Here is a 22,977-nt window from a genome sequence, read left to right on the forward strand (position 1 = left end):
GCAATGTATACCTGTTCCATAGTTCCGATCAGTTCTTCTTTGCCTAATTCCAAGTTCTGAACAGGCCGTACCAGTCTACAAGGGGTGGTAAAAAGGAATAGCCCTGGGTACAGATTGGGTTTTCCTGTCATGGGTATGAGGGCCACCTCCATCCACGGAGGAATTCTTTTTTCTCTCAGCACCTGTTTTTCAAAAAAAGAGAAAGATCAAAAAAGAGTAAGTGATTTGTTTTACATTCTCCACCTGTCCCTGGAGATGAGGGGGAGCAGAATGGGGAAGGAGGTCAAACATAAAAACAATTTCTTAAGAAATGAAATGAATCATGCAAGGAAAAAACTCAGTGCTCAAAAACCATTACTGGGGCAGGGGAGATACATGAGTTAGGAACCACAAAGTCGGCAAAAAACAGAAGCACCAGGACATGTCCAAGGGACACAGGAACCAACAGCAAAGAGTTCCCATCGGCCAGAGCTGAGACAATTTGCGCGAAGTACAATTAAGCTTACCAGCAGTGTTTTGTTCTGTTGTACACAGGGCTGCTATAAGTCGGAATTGACTCAACAGCACCTAACAACATTATAACTCAACGATAAAAAGACACCCCCAATTAAAAAGGGGGAAAGATCTAATAGATGTTTCTCCAAAGAAGATATGCCAATGGCCGATTAGCAAATGAAAAGATGGTCAACATTATTAGTCATTAGGGAAATGCAAATCAAAACCACAATGAGATACCACTTCACATTTGAAATGTCCAGAACGGGCAAATCTATAGAGTAAGTAGATTCGTGATCTCCAGGAAGTGGGGAGTTACTGCTAATAATTATGGGGTTTCTTTTGGGGGTGATGAAAATGTTCTAGAAATAAATAGTGGTGATGGTTGTACAACTTTGAGAATATGCTAAAAACTGCTGAACTGTACACTTTAAAAAAGAATGAAGATTTTTATGAACTGATATGGAGTGATTTCCAGGATATACTGTTAAGGAAATAAAGAAAAGTACAAAAAGAAGGGAAAATAGAAGACTATACATTTATCTGATTATTTTTGTAAAAAGAAACACGGGAAAGATAAGAAACTTAGATTGGCTACATAGAGGGGTGAGTGGCAATGGGGTAAAAGGTGTGATGGGCAGGGAAGGGTAGAAGGGACAGAGTGGGGCATCACTGAGTATACCTTTCTGAACCATGTTAATGCTGCACAAGCTCAAAATAATAGTAAAATCAATAAAGATGAGGGAGAAAAAAAACTTAAAATGGAATACAAATGGAAATAAACAAACCTAACTGTATTTAAATGAATAACACAATCACACTGAAGCAGAAAAAATTTTTAACTGAGTAACTTATAAACACAGTATTTTGATCAAATTACAAAAGACAAGAATAAATGGCATAACTTTCATATGGAGAGGAAGCCAAGGAGTTATCAAGAAATAAATTACTGCTTTAAACTTTGGAAGATACAGGTAAACTTCGGAGTAACCACAAAGAAAGTCAACAAATCTACTCAACAAAATATAAAAGAAAATCGTAGAGATTCAGTAGACACAAAACCAAAAACGACAAAGGAAATGAAAAGACAAAACACAATTAAAAAAAATTAAAAACTCAGCATGGAAAATTACGCAGAATGAATAAACTGTTTGACGTGACCACCCCCCCAACACACACCCACCCACCATAAGAAAATGAAAGCAATAAACTCATATCTATGGATAATCACACTGAATTTAAGTGGCCTAAATGCACCAATAGAGATGGAGAGTGGCAGACCGGATTTAAAAAAAAAAAAAAACACGATCCACCAATATGCTGTCTGCAATAGACACAACTAAGACACAAAGATATAAATAAAGCTTAAAGGATGGAAAAAGATACATCAAGCAAATAATAATAAAAAAAAAACAGCAAGAGTGGCAATATTAATCACTGATAAAATAGATTTTAAAGCAAAATCCACTATAAAAGACAGAAAAGGACATCATATAATGATTAAAGGGTCAATCCACCAAAATGACACAGCCAAAATAAGTATGTACACATTCAACAACAGAGCTCCAAAATAAATAAAACAAGTTCTATCAGCACTAAAAAGAGAAACAGACACTTCCACAGCAATACTAGGAGACTTTAACACAACACTCCTGGTGAAGGACTGAACAACTAGAAAGAAACTTAACAAAGACACAGAAGATCTAAATACCACAATCAACCAACTTGACCTCCCTAGACATATACAGAGCACATCACTCAACAGCAGCAAAGTATAAATTCTTCTCCAATGCCTGTGGCTCCTTCTCCAGAATAGACCACATTTTAGGCCATAAAGCAAGGCTCAACAAATTAAAACACACTGTAACAGTACAAAGCATCTTCTCTGATCACAACACTATAAAAGCTGAAATCAGTAACAGGAAGAGCAAGAAAAAAAGAAAATCTAATAAAGGGAGACTAAATAACACTCTGCTTAAAAACTACTGGGTAATCGAAGAAATCAAAGATGAAATTAAAAATTCCTAGAATTCAATGAGAATGAAAACACAACATACCAAAACCTTTGGGGCATGGCAAAAGCAGTGCTCAGGTGTCAAATTTATAGCAATAAAAGCACACAATAAAAAAGTGCAAAAATCAAAACGTTAACCCTACAACTGAAACAATTAGAGAGCAGCCAAAGAAGTCCACAGTTGCCAGAAGAAACTAAATAATAAAAATTAGAGAAGAAATAAATGAAATGGAGAATAGAAAAACAACAGAAAGAATCAACAAGACTAAAGGCTCGTTTTTTGAAAGGATTAATAAAACTGGCAAACCACTGGCCAAATTGACAAAAGAAAAACAGAAGATACAAATAACTTGAATAAGAAATGAGGTGGGTGACATTACAACAGAACCAACTGAAATAAAAAGGATCAAAACAGAATACTATGAAAAATTATACTTTGACATATTTGAAAACTTAAGAGAAAATGGACACATTTCTAGAAACATACCACCTACCTAAACTAATACAAACTGAGGTAGAAAATTTGAACAGACCCATAACAGAAGAAATTGAAGGAGTCATTAAAAAACTCCCCCATAAAAGCCCAGTCTGGACAGCTTCACTGGAGAATTCTACCAAACATTCAGAGAAGAGTTGACACCAATTCTATTCAAGCTATTCCAGAAGATAGAAAAGGAAAGAATACTCCTGAATTCATCCTATTAAGCCTGCACAACTCTTGATACTAAAACTAGGCAAAGACAGCACTGAAAAAGAAAACTGCAGGCCAGTATCCCACATGAATATAGATGCAAAAATTCTCAACAAAATCATAGCCAACAGAATACAACAGCATATCAAAAATATAATACATCATGACCAAGTGGGATTCAAAGCAGGCATGCAAGGTTGGTTCAACATTAGAAAATCAATTGCTGTAATCCACCACATAAATAAAACACAGTAAAAGAATCACACGATCATCTCAATTGATATAATAAAGGCATCTGTCAAAGTCCAACACTGGCTCCTGATAAAAACTCTCAGCAAATTAGGAACAGAAGAGAAATTCCTCAACATAATAAAGGGCATTTACACAAAATCAACAGCCAACATTATCTCCAACCAAGAGAATTTGAAAGTGTCCCCCCCGAGAACGGGAACCAGGCAAGGATGCCCTTTATCAGTAAGGCATGAAAAGGAAATGAAGAGCAACCACACTGGTAAGGAAGAAGTAAAACTATCCCTATTTGCAGATGATATGATCTTATATGTAGAAAATCCTAAGGACTCCACAAGAAAGCTACCGGAACGAATAGAAACACTCAACAAAGCAGCAGGATACAAAATCAACATACAAAAATCAGTTGAATTCTTCTACATCAACAGAGAACTGTGGAAAGAAAATCAGGAAAACAGCCTCCTGAAAGATAAAATAACTTAGGAATAAATCTAGCCAGGGATGTAAAAGACTTATACAAAGAAAACTACAGGATCCACACTTCACACCATACATAAAAACTAACTCAAAATGGATCAAAGGCCTAAATAAAAACTATAAAGATCATAGAGGAAAAATCAGGGATGCTAGGGGCCCTAATACATGCCATAAATAGATTACCAAACTTAACTAAAAAACGCACTCAGGGAAGAAGATGAACTAGATAAACAGGACCACCTAAAAATTAAATACTTATGCTCAACAAAAAGACTTCTCTGAAAGAGTAAAAACAGAACCTACAGACTAGGAAAAGAAAATTTGGCTATGACATATGCAACCAGAGTACAATTTCTAAAATTTATAGAAAGCTTCAACACCTCAGCAACAACAAAAAAGAGAAAGATAATCCAATTAAAAAAAGGGCAAAAGATATAACAGGCATTTCACCAAAGAAGACATTCAGGCGGCTAACATACATTTGAAGAAATGCTCACAACCATTAGCGATTAGAGATGCAAATTAAAACTATGATGAGATACCACCTCATCCTGACATTACAGGCATGAATCAAAAAAACAGAAAATAACAAATGTTGACGAGGATATGGGAAGATTGGAACTCTTATACGCTGCTGGTGGGAATGTAACATGGTACAACCATATGGAAAACGGTATGGCATGTCCTCAAAAAAAGAAAAAACCGTATGATCTAGCAATTCCAATCCTAAGTATATACCCTAAAGAAATAAGAGCTGTGACAGGAATAGCCATATGCGTGCCCATGTTCGTCACAGCATTATTCACAATAGCAAAAAGATGAAAGCAACCTAAATGCCCAGCAACAGATGAATGGATTATCAAACTGTGCTACAGACACACAACGTAATACTATGCAACAAACAAAATAATGACGAATCCACAACACATCTTACAACACGGATGAATCTGGAGGGCATTATGTTGAGTGAAGTAAGTCAATTCCAAAAAGACAAATATCGTATGAGACCGCTTTTATAAAGTAACTACAAGAGGTTTACATGCAGGAAACAAAAAAACTCTTTGGTGGTTACCTGGGATGGGAGGGGGAGGAAAGGAAAATTACCAAAGACATAGTAGACATGTGTTAATGTGGGTGAAGGGAAAGGCAATACACAATACAGGAGAAGTCAACACAACATGACCAAGGCAAGAGAGGACACTGAGAGGAATGCAGGAAGGACAGCTACAGTAACTACTATAGCACAGACAATCCTGAAACAACAGAATCAATAAATAACCTATGAATGGATACATAAATAGATAAATATGCCAAGAGGTGAGGGAGGGGGTCAGGGAGTACACCCACCAGCAGATACAGGTTTGATGGAGGAAATTTCTAAATACATGACTGTGGGTGCTCCTCATGTATTAATATAGACAATACAGCATACAAGTGGCACAGACACCTCCTGGGATGAAGTTCCCAGGCTCAGAGGCAAAGGACCACAGACTCGGGGATATCTATGTCAATTGGCACAACGCAATTCTTAAAGACAATGCTTTAAATCCTTCCGTGGTGAGTAGCGCCTGAGGTCTTAGAAGCTTGCGAGTGGCCATCTAATATAAAACTATTGGTATATACCCTAGTCCAGAGCAGAGGAGCAGGAAAAAAACTAAAGATTCAAGAAAGCAAGTAGTCCAAAGGACTAATGGACCACACGAACCACAGCCTACACGGCCCCAAGACCGGAAGAACTAGATGGTGCCTGGCTACCACTACCGAACACTGTCACTGGGATTACAACATAAAGTCCCAGGCAGAACAGGAGAAAAATGTAGAACAAACAATCAAATTCACAAAAATGACCAGACTTACTGGTCTGACAGAGGCTGGAGGAACCCCTGAGACTATGGCCCCCTTATATGCTTCTAACTCAAAATTGAAGCCACTCCGGAAGCTTACCCTTTAGCCAAAGATCAGGCAGGCCTATAAAAACAAACAACACAGGTGAGGAACATCCTTCTTGGATCAATCAAGTATACGAGATCAAATGGCCAACAGCTGCCCAAAAACAAAGACTAGAAGGCAGGAAGGGACAGGAAAACTGGACGAATGGAACTGGGGGAAGCAGGGGTGGAAACGAAAAAGGGGGAGAGTGCTGACACAATGTGATATTGCCACCAACGGCAAGAAACAATTTGTGTATAAATTTTTGAACGAGAAACTAATTTGCTCTGTAAAATTTCGCCTAAAGCACACACACACACACACACACACACACACACACACACAAAGGACCATTTGGCAACCACCACAGTAATTTACAGCAATGGAATAGCAATAATTCAGCAAAGAATTCATCAACTAGTGGGTGAAAATTTGATGACGAACAAATTTGAAGGGCATTCACGCAGCCTTCTAGTCTCTTATTACAAAGAGGAAAATAGTACCTTTACAGTGAATTAATGTAAAGAACACTAAGTGACCAAAGTTAACATCACCAGTAATGAGACAAGCCAACATCATGAAGCCTCCTATCACATTCCAAATCTCATCATGAAGAAGCATCTTACAAGCCTAATTTAAGGGATAGTCTAACTTAATGACTGGTCTGTATTCTTAAAAAGGCTGAGGTATTATTCCACATTAAACCCAAAACCAAACTCATTGCCATCAAGTCAATTCAGGCCCTATCTATAGGACAAAACAGAACTGCCTTGTAGGGTTTCCAAGGGGCATCTGGTGGATTCGAACTGCTGACCTTTTGGTTAGCGGCCGAACTCTTAACCACTGCGCCACCAGGGCTCCTATTCCAGATCAAAGGAGACTAAAGAACCATGACAGTACCAGAAACACAAGATTCTAGACTGGGCTGTAGACCGTGAGGAAAAAAATATCTTTAAAAGACATTACTGAGACAACTGATAGGATCTGAGTATCAACCGTAGATTATACTGCACTAACGTGACTTTTCCTGATACTGATGAATATACTATGGTTATTGAAGAGAAAGTCCTTGTTCTTAGGAAAAAGTAAACTGAAATACTTCTGGAAAGGAGACATGATGTATGTACACTGCTCTCAAATGGCTCAGAAGAAAGAAATATGTACGTATTTACAGAGAGCAGACAAACGATAAAGCAATGGGGCAACACACAACAATTGGTGGACCTGGGTAATGGGCATACGGGGGGTTCTCTGTACTATTCCAACTTCTTTTAAGTGTAAAATTGTATCAAAGTAAAACAGTTTTTAAAACTAAAACGAACGAAACAAACCAGAACAGAGTATGAACTACAAATTCATCCTGCTGCCAAAGGACAATTCTTTCAACAGTCATTACCTAAGTTAAAAAAGATTCTCATTAGGAGGAAATCCCAAGTATAAGTTATTCAAAGAATGTTACTCTACTTGACTTTTGAAAAATATTTTTTCAGGACCTAGAAGCCAACAGGTATAACTTGTGTCTTGCATACCCACAGAACAAGGCAGTGTTTCTTTCTGCTGTGCCTAAGGTTGTCCTGAGTCAGGGACAAACTCAACGACAGCTAACAACAACAATATATACCACTAATGTTTATTTCATTTGTATTTACACAGAAAAAGTGAGTTTAAATTTGTTAGATAAACAGACTGGGGCCTCAGTGATAATACCTAAAAAATGCATGCAGGTTGGCTACCTGTCACTGACCCCAACCACTGAGGTCAGTACAAGGCAAGACTGTCACAAAAGGGAATGTACAGGAACTTCTAAAATTAGCTTCTGACACCTTGACCCCCTGACCACTCTAGACTGCCCTGGGGCCACATCAACAACTACCAAAGGACTGAAAACCCTACAATTAACAGACAGAACAATTCTCAATTACTCCAGATCACCTTAAAACGCCGGAGTGACTCTGCAATGCCAGGAGCAAGGTCCTTCTCCACCCAGCCGACCATGACACCATCCAACAGGACAGGGTAGCACTCACTGTGCGGTCGATGTGGAGCTCCATCAACTGGAGTGACCCCTGGTGAACAGAACAGAATCACATCGAAATGCTTTTTCTAACATTTTAAATCCACCCCATATGGGTTCGATAATTGCTTCCTATTTTAGTTATCTTATTGGCCTTGACTCTCAGACAGAATACTTCTTGTGAAAGCTTAAATCATTTTTTTCAAGGATATCCAAGTAACTACTCATACTGATTGCCTGTGGAGAGGACAGTTGAAGAAAGGTATATGAGGGAGGCTTTTCACTGTATATCTTCTATTTTTTGATTTCTGAACTACGTAAATACATTAACTTTCTCCAAAAATCTAATTAAATAAAACAATACTTTTCCATGAACCATGAATACCAAAGTGTCACAATTTACCCACTCAGTGTTTCCTCCGTCATCCTAATACGACCATCCCTATTAAGTTAGTGAGCATGCTCTATTCTGTCTTCTTCCCTAGAACCAGAGCAAATGACCTTCGCATTTCTTCTTCTGCTGTGAGATACTTTCTCCACCTTTCCACTTTTTTCTTTTCTCCTTTCTACTCTTCTCCAACTTCAGCATTTTTATTCAACAGTGGAAACCAAATTATTCTTTTCCCTGTAGAGAATGAACCTACAAATTACACTGCTTACATCCTGGGAATCTTGAGTACTTCTTGATTACTTTCTCCAGGGCTCCCTTCTCAGAGACCACGATCTAATTGACAGAAGTACTTTAAAGACAAATTTCCTGACTACTGACTCACTGCCCCTCTGGATGCTTAAGAATACCTATCGTCTGATCCCTGCGAACTTGAAGTTTTACTATATAAACATTAATCCCACTGGAGATCCTGCCCATAGACCATCAAAGACACAGAATGCCTGTGGTCTCCAGAACACAGCTGGAGAACCCCTGGACTAGGAGACTATGAAAGTCCAAAGAAAAGGTGACACCTTCAAATATGAAGGTGACTCCAATCAAGGATCAGATCCCCAAAAACTACTGAGACATAGTGTTCCAGCCAAAGCAGAGACAGCAGCTGCAAGGCTGCCAAGAACAGAGGTTGTGTATCTCGATGAAATCAGGTGACATACGGGATGACTTCCTTTTAAACTACTTTCCTGCAATCCGATGTTCCTTTCTACTTAGAGATGCAAAGGTCCACCCAATAGATGCAGGGAGAGTGACCTGAAATTATATACAATAGCATCTACATTTCTAATATTAACTGCTGCTCTATCTCAAATGCTTTGACATCAAGACAGAAAACATAAAAAGCAAAACACCTAAACATTTAATTCCTTCTCCTCATTTTCAAAGAATGCATCTGACCTACAGGAAAGCAGCCCAACGCCTGCACAGAAGAGTCAAACAGAATTCTTGCAGGAACTCTCTGCTGAGCCACCAAAAGAAGCCTAACTTACTAGTTTGCATCTGTTAAAAAATATTCGCAACCAAATAAGACTGTTACATAGCTGTACATCACATACCCAAATTGCAGAGCAATGCTGGAATAGACGTTGTATATACAAACTGAGTGACAACCTCACACACAGCAGTTAAGTGGTTCATCAGACCACAGGGCTCCCCGTCTGGGGTGTGCACAGGACAGAGGAAACCCCAGGACTCTGGAAGCAGCCTGCGTACTGTGGTGGTCCTCATCTTGGCAAAATCAGCCCCTCTGTGCACACAGCGGAAATGGGAAAGGTAGCGTATGAAGTTCAGCTTGTCAGCCACAACGCACAGTCCAGAATCTTGCAGGAAGCCAAGACCTTAACAAAACAAAAGTCATTCAAAAAGAGGCCAAACTTTTAAAAAAATGTCTATTTTTAGTTAAGGTTCTGATAAGATGATAAAACCTGAGGGCACTCTATGGATCACAGAGTGGGTTACTATAAAAACTTTACCCTATTAGCTCTGATGAGTGGAAACAGTTTACTACAAAAAACAAATGAAAACAAAAATCCCAACCCAGACTTAGCAAATCTATCAGTGAAGTCACTAACAGGGACAGCCTGGTTCCCTACTCCTTCCACCACCACCTCCTTTGTGGAAGAACATTAATTAATAAAATAGCAAGTAATTAAATGAGACCCACCCCTGAGGGCTGGATATCATATAAGCATTTGTTAGCCCTAAAAGAATCTGCAACACTACCATCTAAAAAAAAAATGCAGTTTTCTGGGCCTCCAATTATCATTTTTTAAAAGCTTCGCATATGATTGATTCTGATGGAGCTGGTTTAGCGATGGGCACATGGAACAAGCCTCCTTAACAATCTGTCTAGGTAACCCTTCCTCAGAGATGTAAGTTGTCTTTAGTTCTCTAGAAGGAGCACAGATAATCTACTTGGTCAGTAGAACTGAATTTAAACTATAAAGACACCTTGTCTAAAGCCCTTCAGGCTGATATGCACTTATCAAAATTTACCACAACATGAAATCTGTCTTTAGTGAAAGTGGAAAGTTGACTTTTAAAGAGAACTCTCAGCAAGAAGTAAATCTACATTAAGCAAGTCATTTGGAAAACGTAACTAAAATGGAGCCTATCTAATTTCACCTGTTTTAGAACGTAGATTCCCAGTAGCAAGAAGATACTCAAAGGGTCTCGTAAGGTCTGTTCCCATATTAAAAATCTTCATCAAATTTTCAGTGTTTATGGATAAATTGATCTTCTGAGCCTTCTTGTCTATAGCTATTTTAATAGACACTAACCAAGCTTCCATTTTTTCCTGAAATAAGGAACAAAATTAATGTAAAAACATTAAGTGTTTTAATTATCACAAGTTTTCTATTTACTCTCACACAATCTGTACAATCCATAGCAAAGGCTACTAATTTATATGCCTGACGTGGAAAACACCTCAACTATCAACCTGAGGAACAGCTTCCCAGTGTGTTACTACAGGTCAGGTATTTCTTAGGACAGGAAACACAAAGTACTCTAGATCAGGGTTTTGCAATCTTGGCACTATTGACATTTTGGGTTGGACAATTCTTTGCTGTGAGGGGCTGTCCTGCACATTGTAGGATGTTCAGCAGCATCTGTGGCCTCTACCTACCAGATGCCAGTAGCAACCCCCATGTTGTGACAACCAAAATTGTCTCCAGATATTGTCAGATGTCCCGAGGGGAGGAGCGATGGTGGCAGGGGCAAAATTGCCCCAGTTGAGAATAATGCTCTAGATTACTCACACTAACAGAAAGAATCAAAACATATTTGACCTTGGAAAAGCCTTTAAATACTTTTATCAAGCAGTCAGAATACCTTCAAACCCAGAAACAAGCAACAGCAGCAACAAAAAAGCTTCAAGACCAAAGCTGCAGCCCTGTGTTTCCAAGAACAAAAACAACCGAGAAGAGCTCAAAGGCCCAAATTACACCCAACATACAGGACGTTTGACAATCTAGTAGCAAAGACTGATATTTCCTTCTTACATAGAAACCGAAACGTAATGGAAAAGAAAAGAGAGGAAGCTGCAGAGGTGAGGAACAGAGATGGTTAAGATTGTGTCAACTTGGCTAGGCCACGATTCTCAGTGTTTTGGCAGTCATATGATGTTGTGATCACTTCCCTGTTGAGATCTGATACGTGATCATCGTGATGGGATCTGCTGTGAGTAGCTGATCAGTTGAAAGGGAGTGTTCTTGGCCGTGTGGCTTAGATCGAATATAATTCTGGCAAGGCATGAGGGGTTTTTGCTCACACTGGATCCTGCAGCTGGCTCCTGTTCAACTGACTTCCAGTTCTTGGGACTTGAACTAGCAGTTTACCTGTGGTCTTGCCTGCTGATCTTGGGATTCATTGATATTCAAAGCCTGCGAGCAAGAGCCCGGCTCTCTGACCTGCCGATCTTGGGTTCGTGAGCCCCTGCAGGTACGTGAATCAGAAGCCTCTATCCTGACCCATGGACTTGGGACGTTCCAGACTCTACAACGGTGTGAGCTATTTCCTTAATATAAATCTCTCTCTATATATATATGTATTTATACACTTTACTGGTTTATCTTCTCTAGAGAACCCAGCCTAAGACAAGAGAGACAGGCAAAAGCTTGGTAACTTGAGATGAGAAGAGGCTGGAAGACCCGTTAGGGGTCTGTCCATTCTCTTTACAGTTAACTTGCTAAGGCAAAGGAACTAGCATTTACTGGGCACATACTATAAGCTGGCGCTGTGCATATTTATTTAACCCTCACAAGAAACTTTTTTCCTTTGATAAACGAGAAGAGAGAGGCTTAGAACAGGTAAATGACTGACCCAGTTAACAGATTCTCAAGATGAGAATACAAATGTAGGAAATGACTCCAAAGCCCAGGTTCTTCCCAATATACTATAATGTCTTCACAAGACCAAAAGACAGAGAAAATTTGCATATGCAGGGATGAGAGAATAAGGATCAAAATTATAAAGGAACCACAGTCAAGGCACAAACAGGACGGCACAGTGGGGGACGGAGTGGGCTAGCACACAGTCTGTTAATATCCCACTGTACTGGACAGGAAGTCCTATTAAGTTAAGAAGTCTAAAATTTACAGGCAGCAGTGCATTACTGAACCACTGAAAACCTTTGGGGCAAACCTATTTCACATTAATTTTTTTCAGACTTTAGAAAGATAATAGGTGTATAAACCATATATTATTTAACACCCATGATGGACTGAGGCACTGTTTTATAAGCAAACTTCTTTCTACAATGAAACACACAGATAGTCACACTAAGTTATAAACAGCCTACTGTCAGTTCAGGTGAGGTGTTGCTGTCAAGTCACATTTTTTTGGGTTCTGGCACTTTTTGGATCTGAGATTGCAAAGTAGTGACTCTATGCACAGCCTATATGCACAGAGGTGCAAGCAGTGCAGAGAGCAACAGACGACTAAGATGCTCTCCTACGGAGTTCACCAGCCTTCTTGCAAAAGGTGCAAAAGCATTAAGACTGTGGTAATCTGAAGAGATAAACAGGTAAGGCCTACGACAAAGAGGGCAGACACCACAGAAAATGATGAACAGCGACCACCTTACCTTATAAAAGTTTAGAAAGGGGAGCTCTTCAATGTCTCTCCCTACCTCAACCCTTAAGTAGTCCTCAGAATCATCATATGAACCACAGAGGACACCTCAATCTCTGCTGCAACACTCAGGGAAATGACTAAAGAAGTGTGTAATTCATGTCATGCACTGTCATGTATCTTCTGAGGTCTGTTTTCACACTCCAAACCCAGAGGTTTAGAAGCTTAAATATAACTGGTGAAAAGGTAAGGAAATCAGACACTTTTTAAACTCTGAATTCTCTGAAAAAGTCCCAATTTTCTCTTTATTTTGTCTGTTGCTGCGATAGCCCATTTAAAGTAATACCTGGCTACTTAAGATACATCTCTAACACTGCAGGATCCAAAGAACCCACCACAATCCAGCTTAAGTAGAAGAGAAACAGAAATTAGCCTGGACCTGAAAGGCTACTGGAACGACCAATAACATGAAACTTTTGCTACCTGATCTGATTTTTTATCAGAAAAATTCTACGCTGCTGAGATATTTCAATCTAATTATGGATAGAGCAGACAGAAACAAAAGAATTTATGTAAGAATTATTAACTAAAGAATTATGAGATTTTACTTCATCTCCATCTTTCATCTTGCTACACTACCTCATAGATGAAGTCATTTCTAGGACTAATATTCAAAGTATAAAAAGCAATTGAGCCAACTTTGTTATAAAATCCTTTCAGTACCATGCCAAGTTTCTCTATGTATCTGCACGGGCCGTTACCATTTTATCATTAATGTTATGACCAAGATTTGATGTTGTCTTTACTTAAACTATATTAAAAAAATGAACTTTCTGAACCCAGCGTAAGGACCTTTGATGAAGCCCCTTACTGCTAAACAAAGACCACATAAGATGCCAAACCTAGAAATTATAAGCATGCATACAGAAATCAATCCTGCGAGACACGGTCACACCATTCCACAGTGGTGTAACTGGCCCAGTGTGAAAGCAGCACGCATTCACCTTCAGAAACATAAGGAAGAGCTGACCGGGTGTAAGGACTTCTTGATTCATTAAACTATCAGGATTCTCCTCCATGCACTCTCCTTTGGCTAAAGCAAAGAGTTTCCGGGTCATGAGACAAAGCACATAAAACTTCTCAGTATTGGAATTTAAGTGGATACAGATGCACTGGCTGTCAAAACAGAAAGAAAAAGCTTAAAATAATTAAGCTGTTAATACAACACTTGACATCCTATTAAGCCAGGCCCCTTAGTCATGTTTACTTATACTAACAATCCTAACTCATTTTCTAAAATCTGCTTTTTACCTTTACTGGCAAGGTCAGCCAGCAATAGAATATAGTCATAAGGTCTAGAGCTTGCTGTCCAATATGACAGTGACCCACAGCTACATGTGCCTACTTGAATTAATTACAAGGAAATAAAATTAAAAATTCTGTCCCTCATTTGCACTGGCCACAATTCAAGTGCTCAACATGTGGCTAGTGGCTACCGTATTAGACAGCGCTGGTGTAGGGAAGGGCTCCTTTAACAATAATTACACAGTGGTTCTGCAGAAGAAAAGTCTGTGCTTTGGGGGATAAAGGGGTATAATGTCTGCAATTTAATCTCAAATGGTGCAGGAAAAAAAGTGTAACTACATACAAAGTGATAAAGCAGATATAATAAAATGTTAACAATTAGTGAATGTAAGTATTCAATGTATTTTTACATCTCTTCTGCAAGTCTGAAATGATTTCAAAATGAAAGGTACAATTAAAAAAAAAAAAAAAAAACTACCATAAAAGGAAAGATAATTAGGATGGCCACAAAAACAAAGCTAGCCCCTAGCGGCCAGGATCAGAATTCTACTCCATGGTTCGTCCTGATCGTCGGATTGCTCTAACTGTAACCATTACAAAGAACCACAGCACCCACCACTCCCCGAAAAGGGTTCTGGCCCAAAAAGCATACGTACTCAAACAGAAACTCCGCCGCTTGTTCATTGGGATACCACTCCGGAAGATTGAGCTTTACTCTGAAGCATTCACCTAGATAGTTAAGGACCTGTTTTTGTGTGGAACAACCTTCTTCTGTTACAATCCTTAACATCTGAGAAACAGAGTTCCTAAAGAAAGAGTCATCTTCTTTTCCTCTGATGAGCTCCTGAAAAATCTGATAATCGGAAAAACTGACAAGCGCCTAGGACAGAAAAAAAAAGGTTTTCTTTCTAGTCATTCATTTACAATAAGCAAACCATTTTATTCATTTACGAACACTTCTCACCTCAATTTTTTTTTTTTAATACCGAAGAAAAATCAGCTCTTCACTATTTGCTGGTTCAAAGGGAACTCTCTGAAATAAGGCATCACTACTGTGATCACCAAACATCAAGGTGGCCCCCAGTGATCCTTGTCCTGGTATTCACAACCCTGTGTGGTTTCCTCCCACAAAGAATCAGGACTGGCCTGTGTGACCAAGAGAGTATGGCAAAAAAGACAATGCAAGACTTCCAAGGCTAGGCCACAGAAGGCATTGCAGCTGTTGCCTTGTTCTCTCAGACAAATGTCTACGGAAAGACAGCCTCAAGCAGCCTGTGGAAAGGCCCACGTGAAGGGGAACTCAGACCTCCCTCCCACAGTCAGCACGGACTTGCCAACCACATGAGCGAACCACCTTGGAGGTGGATCCTCCCGCCCTGGTTAAGCCTTCAAAATGATTGCAGCCCCTACTGACAGCACATTGCAACCTCATGAGACCCTGAACCAGAACCACCTAGCCAAGCAGTCCCCAAATTCCTGACTCACAGAAACTGTGTGAAATAAATGTTTATGGCTGTTTTGAGGTAATAGTAATTCGTTATGGAGCAGTAGATAACTAGTATGGCATGTACTTTAATAAGGAGAAACCATCCAATCTACACAGAAGTCCACCTCCAGGTAGAACCTCTTCACAACAAAAGAAGCATATTCCTTAAATCATACCTTAAGTGCAAATCCCAAAGGAAGGAAAAACAGCTCTTTCCGGTAAATAAAGTTCAACATAACAGTACCATTTTCCAAGTAGTGAAGGTTCATGTTGACAGCGGAATGTTCTTCCCTGACACAGTGCATTGAAACTCCTATTTAAACAAATAAGAACATAATGTCAGAAACTCAGTAATAATGTCACTGCTTCAATCAGTACTTTCTCTCAATTATTTTACCCTCTTAGGAATAATCAGAGCAAAATCACCAAGTTAGGTTTGGCAAGATTGGCAACCATATATGTGTCCAAGCACTGCCAAGTGTTCCGCAGGGCAAAAATGCCCTCAGATGAGAACCAGGGACATAAAGTAACTTAAGATATGAATTTAGCCAGACTTCAAAATTTCCCTCAAGAGCAGGGGCCATGTCTCACAGCACTCTATATCCCTAAAAACAAACAAACAAAAAACCAAACCCGCTGCCGTTGAGTTGATTCCAACTCATAGCAGCCCTGTAGGACAGAGCAGCACTGCCCTATAGGGTTTACAAGAAGCGGCTGGTGGATTTGAACTGCCCACCTTTTGGTTAGTAGTCATAGCTCTTAACCACTGTGCCATCAAAGCTCTGCAGCCCTAGCACCCAGCAAAACCTCATCATATAGCACTCGATATCTCTGGCACCCTGTGCAGTCTGGTGAAGGACATGGCTTGATCAAACACTTCAAATGAAGAAAAGTAGAATTTTAGATTTCAGGTTTATCTCACCTTCAGACACTAAGACTTACTGCATTAATGGATGCAAAAGAATAAGTGAGTAATGTTTTGACTTGCTGCGATGCTGTTATTCTAAGAATATGCGTGGCTACAGTTAGAGGCTAATTTGTAGCTCAACTGTTAAAGGATGAACTGTTTAACTGTAGGGACTGCCCAAGAATACAGCAGGCTGTCTCATGAAGCCAGGCACTGTCACGATGAGTACTCCAACAGAGGCCAGGGACCCCAGGTGAATGCCGTGATAGCCTGAACCACAAGACTTCTGAGGCCCACACCTGCCTCTGGCCAAGTCAGGCCAGCCTTCATCTTCATAAGCAGTAACATAAATACATATGCTCTTTCAGTCTGAAAAAATGGAGGATAATAGAAAGTAGACTTCTACGAAATCTTAACACAGAAATGCTTAATAGAAAAAAAAAAAAAAATTGCATGTAAAAGAAAAATAACATCTTAAAAAAAAAGTTTTTAAAAATGGTTTTGAAATTTTCGAAAAGAATATTCCAGTAATCACTAAAACTTACCATACTGAGTATAGCCAAGCCCTCTACTTTTCCATTTTGGTCTTATCATTGCGATGGGGAAATTTCTCCGAGGCATAATCAACATTCGGATGACTTTTTCAATGCCATTGATTATAAAATAGCCTCCCATTTCCTGCCAAAGACATGAGTTAAAAGTTTGTTAAACAAGATGGGAAAACACAGAAACGCCACTGACTGTAAACATTAACTTTTTTCCCAGCCAGATGCAGTGCAACGTGCAGAAGTACACACAAGTAAAAGGGACAAATGATCCCCTGAAAGGAGTCCTGGTGGTGCGGTGGCCAAAGTGCTTGGGTTGGAACCCACCAGCCACTCCGCAGGGAAAACACGCGGCAGTCTGCTTCCAATCCCTTGAAAATAGTGTTCTCTCCAAGTGTGAATTCACAGTCTCCTCAAGTACATCACAAAGCTTCTATGGATATGGAAAGGTCCTTAAGTGGTACAGAGGGTTTGTGCTTGACTACTAACCCAAAGGTTGGCAGTCTGAAGCCACCCAGCGGTGCTGCAGAAGAAAGGCCTGGTGATCTGCTTCCATAAAAATTACTGCCAAGAAAACCATATGAAGCAGTTCTGCTCTGCAACACATGGGGTTGCCGTGAGTTGGCACTGACTCAACAGTAACTTTTATTTTTTTAAACAGACATGGGAAAGAAGTATGGAAATAAATCAGGGTACTTTCCTCTACTAGACAGGCTTGGCCTAAGTTGCCTTTCTGCCTTCTAAAATGGCTTCAGTCTTTAAATGACATTTAAAGAAATACTCAAAAGGAAAACCTAAAGACAAAGTCTAATCATTTGGCTTCCAGACAAATACAGTTCCTCCAACAACTTCAAAAACTTTTGACTGTATATGAAAACACCGCAAACCAGAAATCTGAATGAACTAAATTAGGTAAATATTTTTAATAGTTCCGGTCGATATCACATTTCTGCAATAGGCAGAGCTACCATTTACTGACTGCCTACTATGAAGCAGACATATCATTCTAGGTGCTCCACTATGTTAGCATAATATTTAATCCCCAGAACAATGAGTGGAATAGCTATTACTCCCATTTTCCATGGAGGAAACTCAGGCTCAGGCAGATTAAACTTCCGAAAACCACACAACTGGTATGCGGAGCAGCAGGGCTTTAGACCCAGATCCTACACTGAAGCCTCTTTCCCACTGCATAACATGGTGTCCTGGCTGTAGGCAGTGTCTGCGGATCTTGATCACTTCTACTCAGTACTGCAAGGACACCTAACACAGATGACAGAAATGCTGAAAGACAGGCATACAGATGATTTAGCATGCTCACTGAATCTTACTGTCAATAAAGCAGACATTTTAGATGAGTTTTTGTCACTCAGAAAGTTAGGGAAAACCTATCAATAGTTCCCTCATGACAATATTTTCTAATCGCAGAACTTCTTTTTCGCACACTGTCTCATTTGATCCTCGTCATAAGCCCTATATATATGTATGCCCCATCTCACCAGAAATTGAAGCAGAGGAAGGATACTGATGACCACTGGCAAGCTTCATGTTGTCCCCTCCCAAACCAGGCCTTTTCTATTCTGCCACACGGCTCCCTGCTGGATCCCTGCAATTACCTCTGCTTCCTCATGGTGCTCAATCAGGGCTTTCGGAGGAAGGCTGTGTAAGTTGCAAACCTTGGACTTCACCATGATAGGCACATAACCAAGAAACTGTTTAATGATTCCTTTTGAGATTCCATTCACTGCCCAGCTGATATCAGCCTAAATGAAAACAAGAGGCAGAAAGATTTATTTAACAAAAGAAAAGTATCTGGATCTTCAAGGATAAACAGGAATTTTAAAGCAATGAAAAAGAAAACCACAAATACTTCAAATTCAGAAGACCAGATCTTCTAGATGGTAGCATGAAGAAAACAGAATTCGGATATGAACGTTATCGGGTACCAGCCTTAAATCAAAGAAGAGCAGCGTGAGAGCCATACACTGTCACTTGTACTCACTGTCAGCTTTCCCCGGTAGGTACTTCTCCGGCCCCGGCATTCTGCTGGGTAAACTTTGAGCTCCTTGCAGATGCTCCCTTTAGGAACTGTGGGTGAACTGATGACAGCATCCACAATGGTAAGAGAGATACGCTCATCTTTAAAAGCAAATTCAAAGGGAGGTATAGCCTGAAATACAATTCACACTATTAATTACTTATATTTCCAATGCATTTTCTAAGACTCTTTCAAATCTCATGAGTTCTACATGCATTAATGCTTTTAACGCCAATATGACACATCTAAAAAGACACGCAAGGCTACATCCCGTCTACTCATAAGCTCACTAAGTATCTAAAAGTATCATGCATAACTCAGCATGCATAACTGAGGTTTTTGTTTTTTTGTTTTGAGGGCCCACTGTGTGGCAGGTACTGTATTGGGCTCTAGGGATACAGTTGTGAAGAGAACAGCTCTCCTGTCCCTGTGGAGCCCCTAGTCTCTTCTGATCCTAGTGGGAAACACGCAGTAAAACACATATACATTGGTATCAGGTGATGGTAAGTCCTCCAGAAAATAAGGTAACACTATAGGGTCCCGATGAGTCAGAATCGACTCAGCGGCAGTGGGTTTAATCCATTTATAAGAAGCCCTGGTGGTGTAATGGTTAAGCGCTCGGCTGGTAACTGAAAGGTTGGCAGTTTGAATCACCAGCTTCTCTGGGGGAGAAAAGGCCTGGCAATCTGTTTCCGTAAAGATTACAGCCTAGAAAACCCAATGGGGCAGTTCTACCCTGTCATATAGGGAGGCTATGAGTCAGAATCGACCTGACAGCACACAACAATCCATTTATTCTATCCACTTGGCAGAGACAAGTTCAGGTTAAGACTCAGTTTATGACTTTTACTTTTAGTTTTTTCTATTAAGTATGAACAACTTCCTGGCCTTAATGTCAGAATAATGAAAATGCTGAAAACTGAGCCAAGAATACAAAGGGGGTCCTCCACCCTCGAGTGAGTTCAATTTACCAGTCACCAAGTAGGAGATGCTACTCTAGACATGGATATACAAGAATAATTAAGATACCCATTAACCCACTGCCATCAACTGCTCCTTGAAAACCCCATGGGGCAGTTCTACTCTGTCCTACAGGGTTGCTATGAGTTTTTTTTTTTTAATTCTTTATACCAGTAGATTTCAAAATGTATTCTGACCCTTTCAGGGTGCCCATGAGGTCCAAGCTATTTGCATAGTAATCCTAGGACATTATTTGTCTTTTTCACACGCATTCTCCCATGTAAGCACAGTGGAGTTTTCCAGAGGCTACGTGAAGTGTAATGATGTCAGCGTTCTGGCAGCTAGTAGCATGTGTGTTTGTGTATTCTCATTTCTAAAATTTTCTAAGGTAAAGAGTTTAAGGCATAAACACATGCATTTCCAGAGATTAACTCAAGTTACCATGCTCTTACTAGTTACCTTGGGCTGTACTCACAATAATCTCTGCAACTTCATTATCATCCAATAAATTGTTGTTTTGAAATTATGAATGATCTTGTGCCGACTTGGAAATACAAGTAGTACACTTTTGTTGTCTATTTAAAAATTTTGAAAACTTTCCAAAATTTTTAAGTTTTATCGAAGGCTGGTGTTATTTTAGAATACCTTATTCTAAAATAAATTTTGTAATAGATTTCATACTTAAGGGTGGACTGTTAAAGAAGGGAGAAAAGATTCACTTTCTCAAGCCACAGCTGCACTAGCAATCTCTAGAGATGCTGAATAGACAGCGCAACAGATTACCAGCTCTCTGACTCACAGAAGTCAGGAATGCACTTCTAAGAGGCTGGATACAACCGTTGATTTTGACTCCAGGCGACCCTACATGTGCAGAATAGAACTGCTCCACGGGGGTTTGGAATCGACTTGTTAGCAATGGGTTTGGTTTTGTTTGTTTGATCCTTTCAGAAGCAGATCGCCAGGACTGTCTTCCCAGGAGGCTCTGAGTGGTTTCAAATCACCAACCTTAACGCTAGTAGTTGAGCGCTTAACCATGTGTGCCACCCACAGACTGCTAATTGTTAACTATATATATATATATATATATAATTTTCTCACAGACAAGATACAGTAAGAGTTCAGGCACGACAGAAATATTTCCCATTGTCTTCCTCAAAAAGGCTAAGGAGCCTTAATCTTCAAAGAAACCTTAATGGCTCCCACATTATTTGCAGAACAGAGTTCAAGTATCAGAGACCGGCAATCAGAGACCTCCACATTCTCTCCATCCTTTTCCTGACAATACAAGTCCAAACTGTTCAGTGTTCCCCGAGTAGCTGGCTCTGCTCCTTCACGTCCCTGGAGGGAAGCATTCTCCTCTTCCTTTAACCTCAAACGCCTAGATTTGCTGTACCTTCTATGCTGGCCACAGTTCCTTACACTACCCCTTGCCAGGGCAGTTAAGAGTATTGGCCCTGAGGGCTTTCATGTCCACCTTCTTCTTATGTGGCCTAGGGCCTGGAGACACTGGGATGGTAATTCAGTGAGACCTTCCCGCACCATCCTCACCTGAACTCTGGTTACACCTATGCTACCTAAGAGAGCTATTACTACACTTTCTACTCAAAAGTACGTCCCATTTTCTTGGACAGGTCAGAAGAAATCTTGCCTTTATGGCTCATTTACATCTTTCTCAACACCTGCCAAATCCGAGCAGGTGCCTAGTAGCTTCTCTTTAAAGCTCTGAGAGAAAACCTGAAGGACGACCGTATACTGACTTCACAGTCTGTCTACGACTAGTTTCGGAACCTTTGGAAGTAAGTCTTCGCGGAACACCAAGAAGTTAGCGTTGAGAACGGCTGGGAAGCCCAGACGGGTCACTTCCTCACTCTCACAACACCCACAATCTTTCAAAACACCACAATCTGCAATCCCATATAAACCCAGAAATCACAAATGCACTTTTCCCTACTCGACTCGGCTCCAGGTCTTACGAGGCAAAGGACCGCGTCCGTTTTACATTGTTTTGCTCTCTGGCGTTCCCTGGGGAACCGATCAAGGGGCTCATATTTGGGATTACATGGTGACCTCGCGGCCATTTCTCCGGAACCGCTGGCCCGGCCCGGCCCGCCGCCCTCGACCCCCGGCAGCAGGCTGGGCGCCTCACGCACCCACCCGCATCCGCCACGCCCCACCCGCACCCCGCCGCACCCCGCCGCCCCCCACCGCACCCCGCGCTCCAGGCCCGCCGCCTTCCAGCCGCAGCGCCTCGCTCCCTCCCAGCCCGCCGGCCCTTCTCTCAGCCCGCCTCCAGCTTCACCTCGTAACGGCAAGCGGCGAGGGGGACGCCGCGCTCACCTGCACTGCGTGGCTGAGTCCTTCTCGCACCGCGTAGTTGAAGGACTCAACATGGGCCCGCGTCAGCTCCTGCAACGCTGGCTTTTGCTGTTCCCGCGGGATCGCGTAAGCGGGGTCGGTCAGGTGCTTTAGGCTAGGCCCGCTAGGCAGGTTCTGCCACCGGCCGCTAGGCTCCATGTGTCCGTCCGCCTGCACGCCGAGCTCCAGGGGCCGCTCTGCGGGCGCCAGAAAGAATGGCCGGCTCCCGCGGCCTGCTGGGAAATGTAGTTCTTCCGTGCTCCGTCCGCTCTCGGCTCTACCTCTGCTGGGTCGACTTGGAACTAAAACCGCAGAGTGAAGGGGCCGGTTTAAAACTCACAGAGCTAGAGCGTGGCCTGACCGCCCATTCTCTTCTCCTCTCTTCCGCTGCCCCACCCATGTCTTCCCTGCTAAAGACAAGGAGGTGGACAATTGCTCCACGCCCAATTAGGCCTGGGAACCCTCTGGCTCTCATTCGCTCCCTCAGTCAAATTG

General features: G+C 41.0%; 1 protein-coding gene across 3 annotated transcripts in view; it reads right to left on the reverse strand.

Annotated features, from left to right (window-relative positions):
* POLR1B (RNA polymerase I subunit B) overlaps window positions 1–22,691 on the reverse strand; it is a 35,916-nt gene extending 13,225 nt beyond the window's left edge. The window contains exons 1-11 of one of the 3 annotated variants that reach the window (XR_010317978.1): window positions 22,465–22,690; window positions 19,132–19,299; window positions 18,746–18,892; window positions 17,130–17,262; window positions 15,854–15,990; window positions 14,848–15,071; window positions 13,891–14,062; window positions 10,439–10,610; window positions 9,370–9,651; window positions 7,788–7,921; window positions 12–182 (exon numbers count right to left, since the gene is read on the reverse strand). Coding sequence is in view for 2 of the 3 variants with exons in the window: in XM_003417399.4 (XP_003417447.2) it covers window positions 12–182; window positions 7,788–7,921; window positions 9,370–9,651; window positions 10,439–10,610; window positions 13,891–14,062; window positions 14,848–15,071; window positions 15,854–15,990; window positions 17,130–17,262; window positions 18,746–18,892; window positions 19,132–19,299; window positions 22,465–22,641 (1,917 nt within the window). In the remaining variant the exon portion in view is untranslated. Of the gene's footprint in view, window positions 1–11; window positions 183–7,787; window positions 7,922–9,369; window positions 9,652–10,438; window positions 10,611–13,890; window positions 14,063–14,847; window positions 15,072–15,853; window positions 15,991–16,599; window positions 16,947–17,129; window positions 17,263–18,745; window positions 18,893–19,131; window positions 19,300–22,464 lie in introns of those variants that run through there. The other 2 variants (XM_003417399.4, XM_064268829.1) reach the window with 2 other exon arrangements.
* Between the last annotated feature and the right edge of the window lie 286 nt (window positions 22,692–22,977).

The sequence above is a fragment of the Loxodonta africana genome, chromosome 15, assembly GCF_030014295.1.
Source record: "Loxodonta africana isolate mLoxAfr1 chromosome 15, mLoxAfr1.hap2, whole genome shotgun sequence".
Classification (NCBI taxonomy): domain Eukaryota; kingdom Metazoa; phylum Chordata; class Mammalia; order Proboscidea; family Elephantidae; genus Loxodonta; species Loxodonta africana.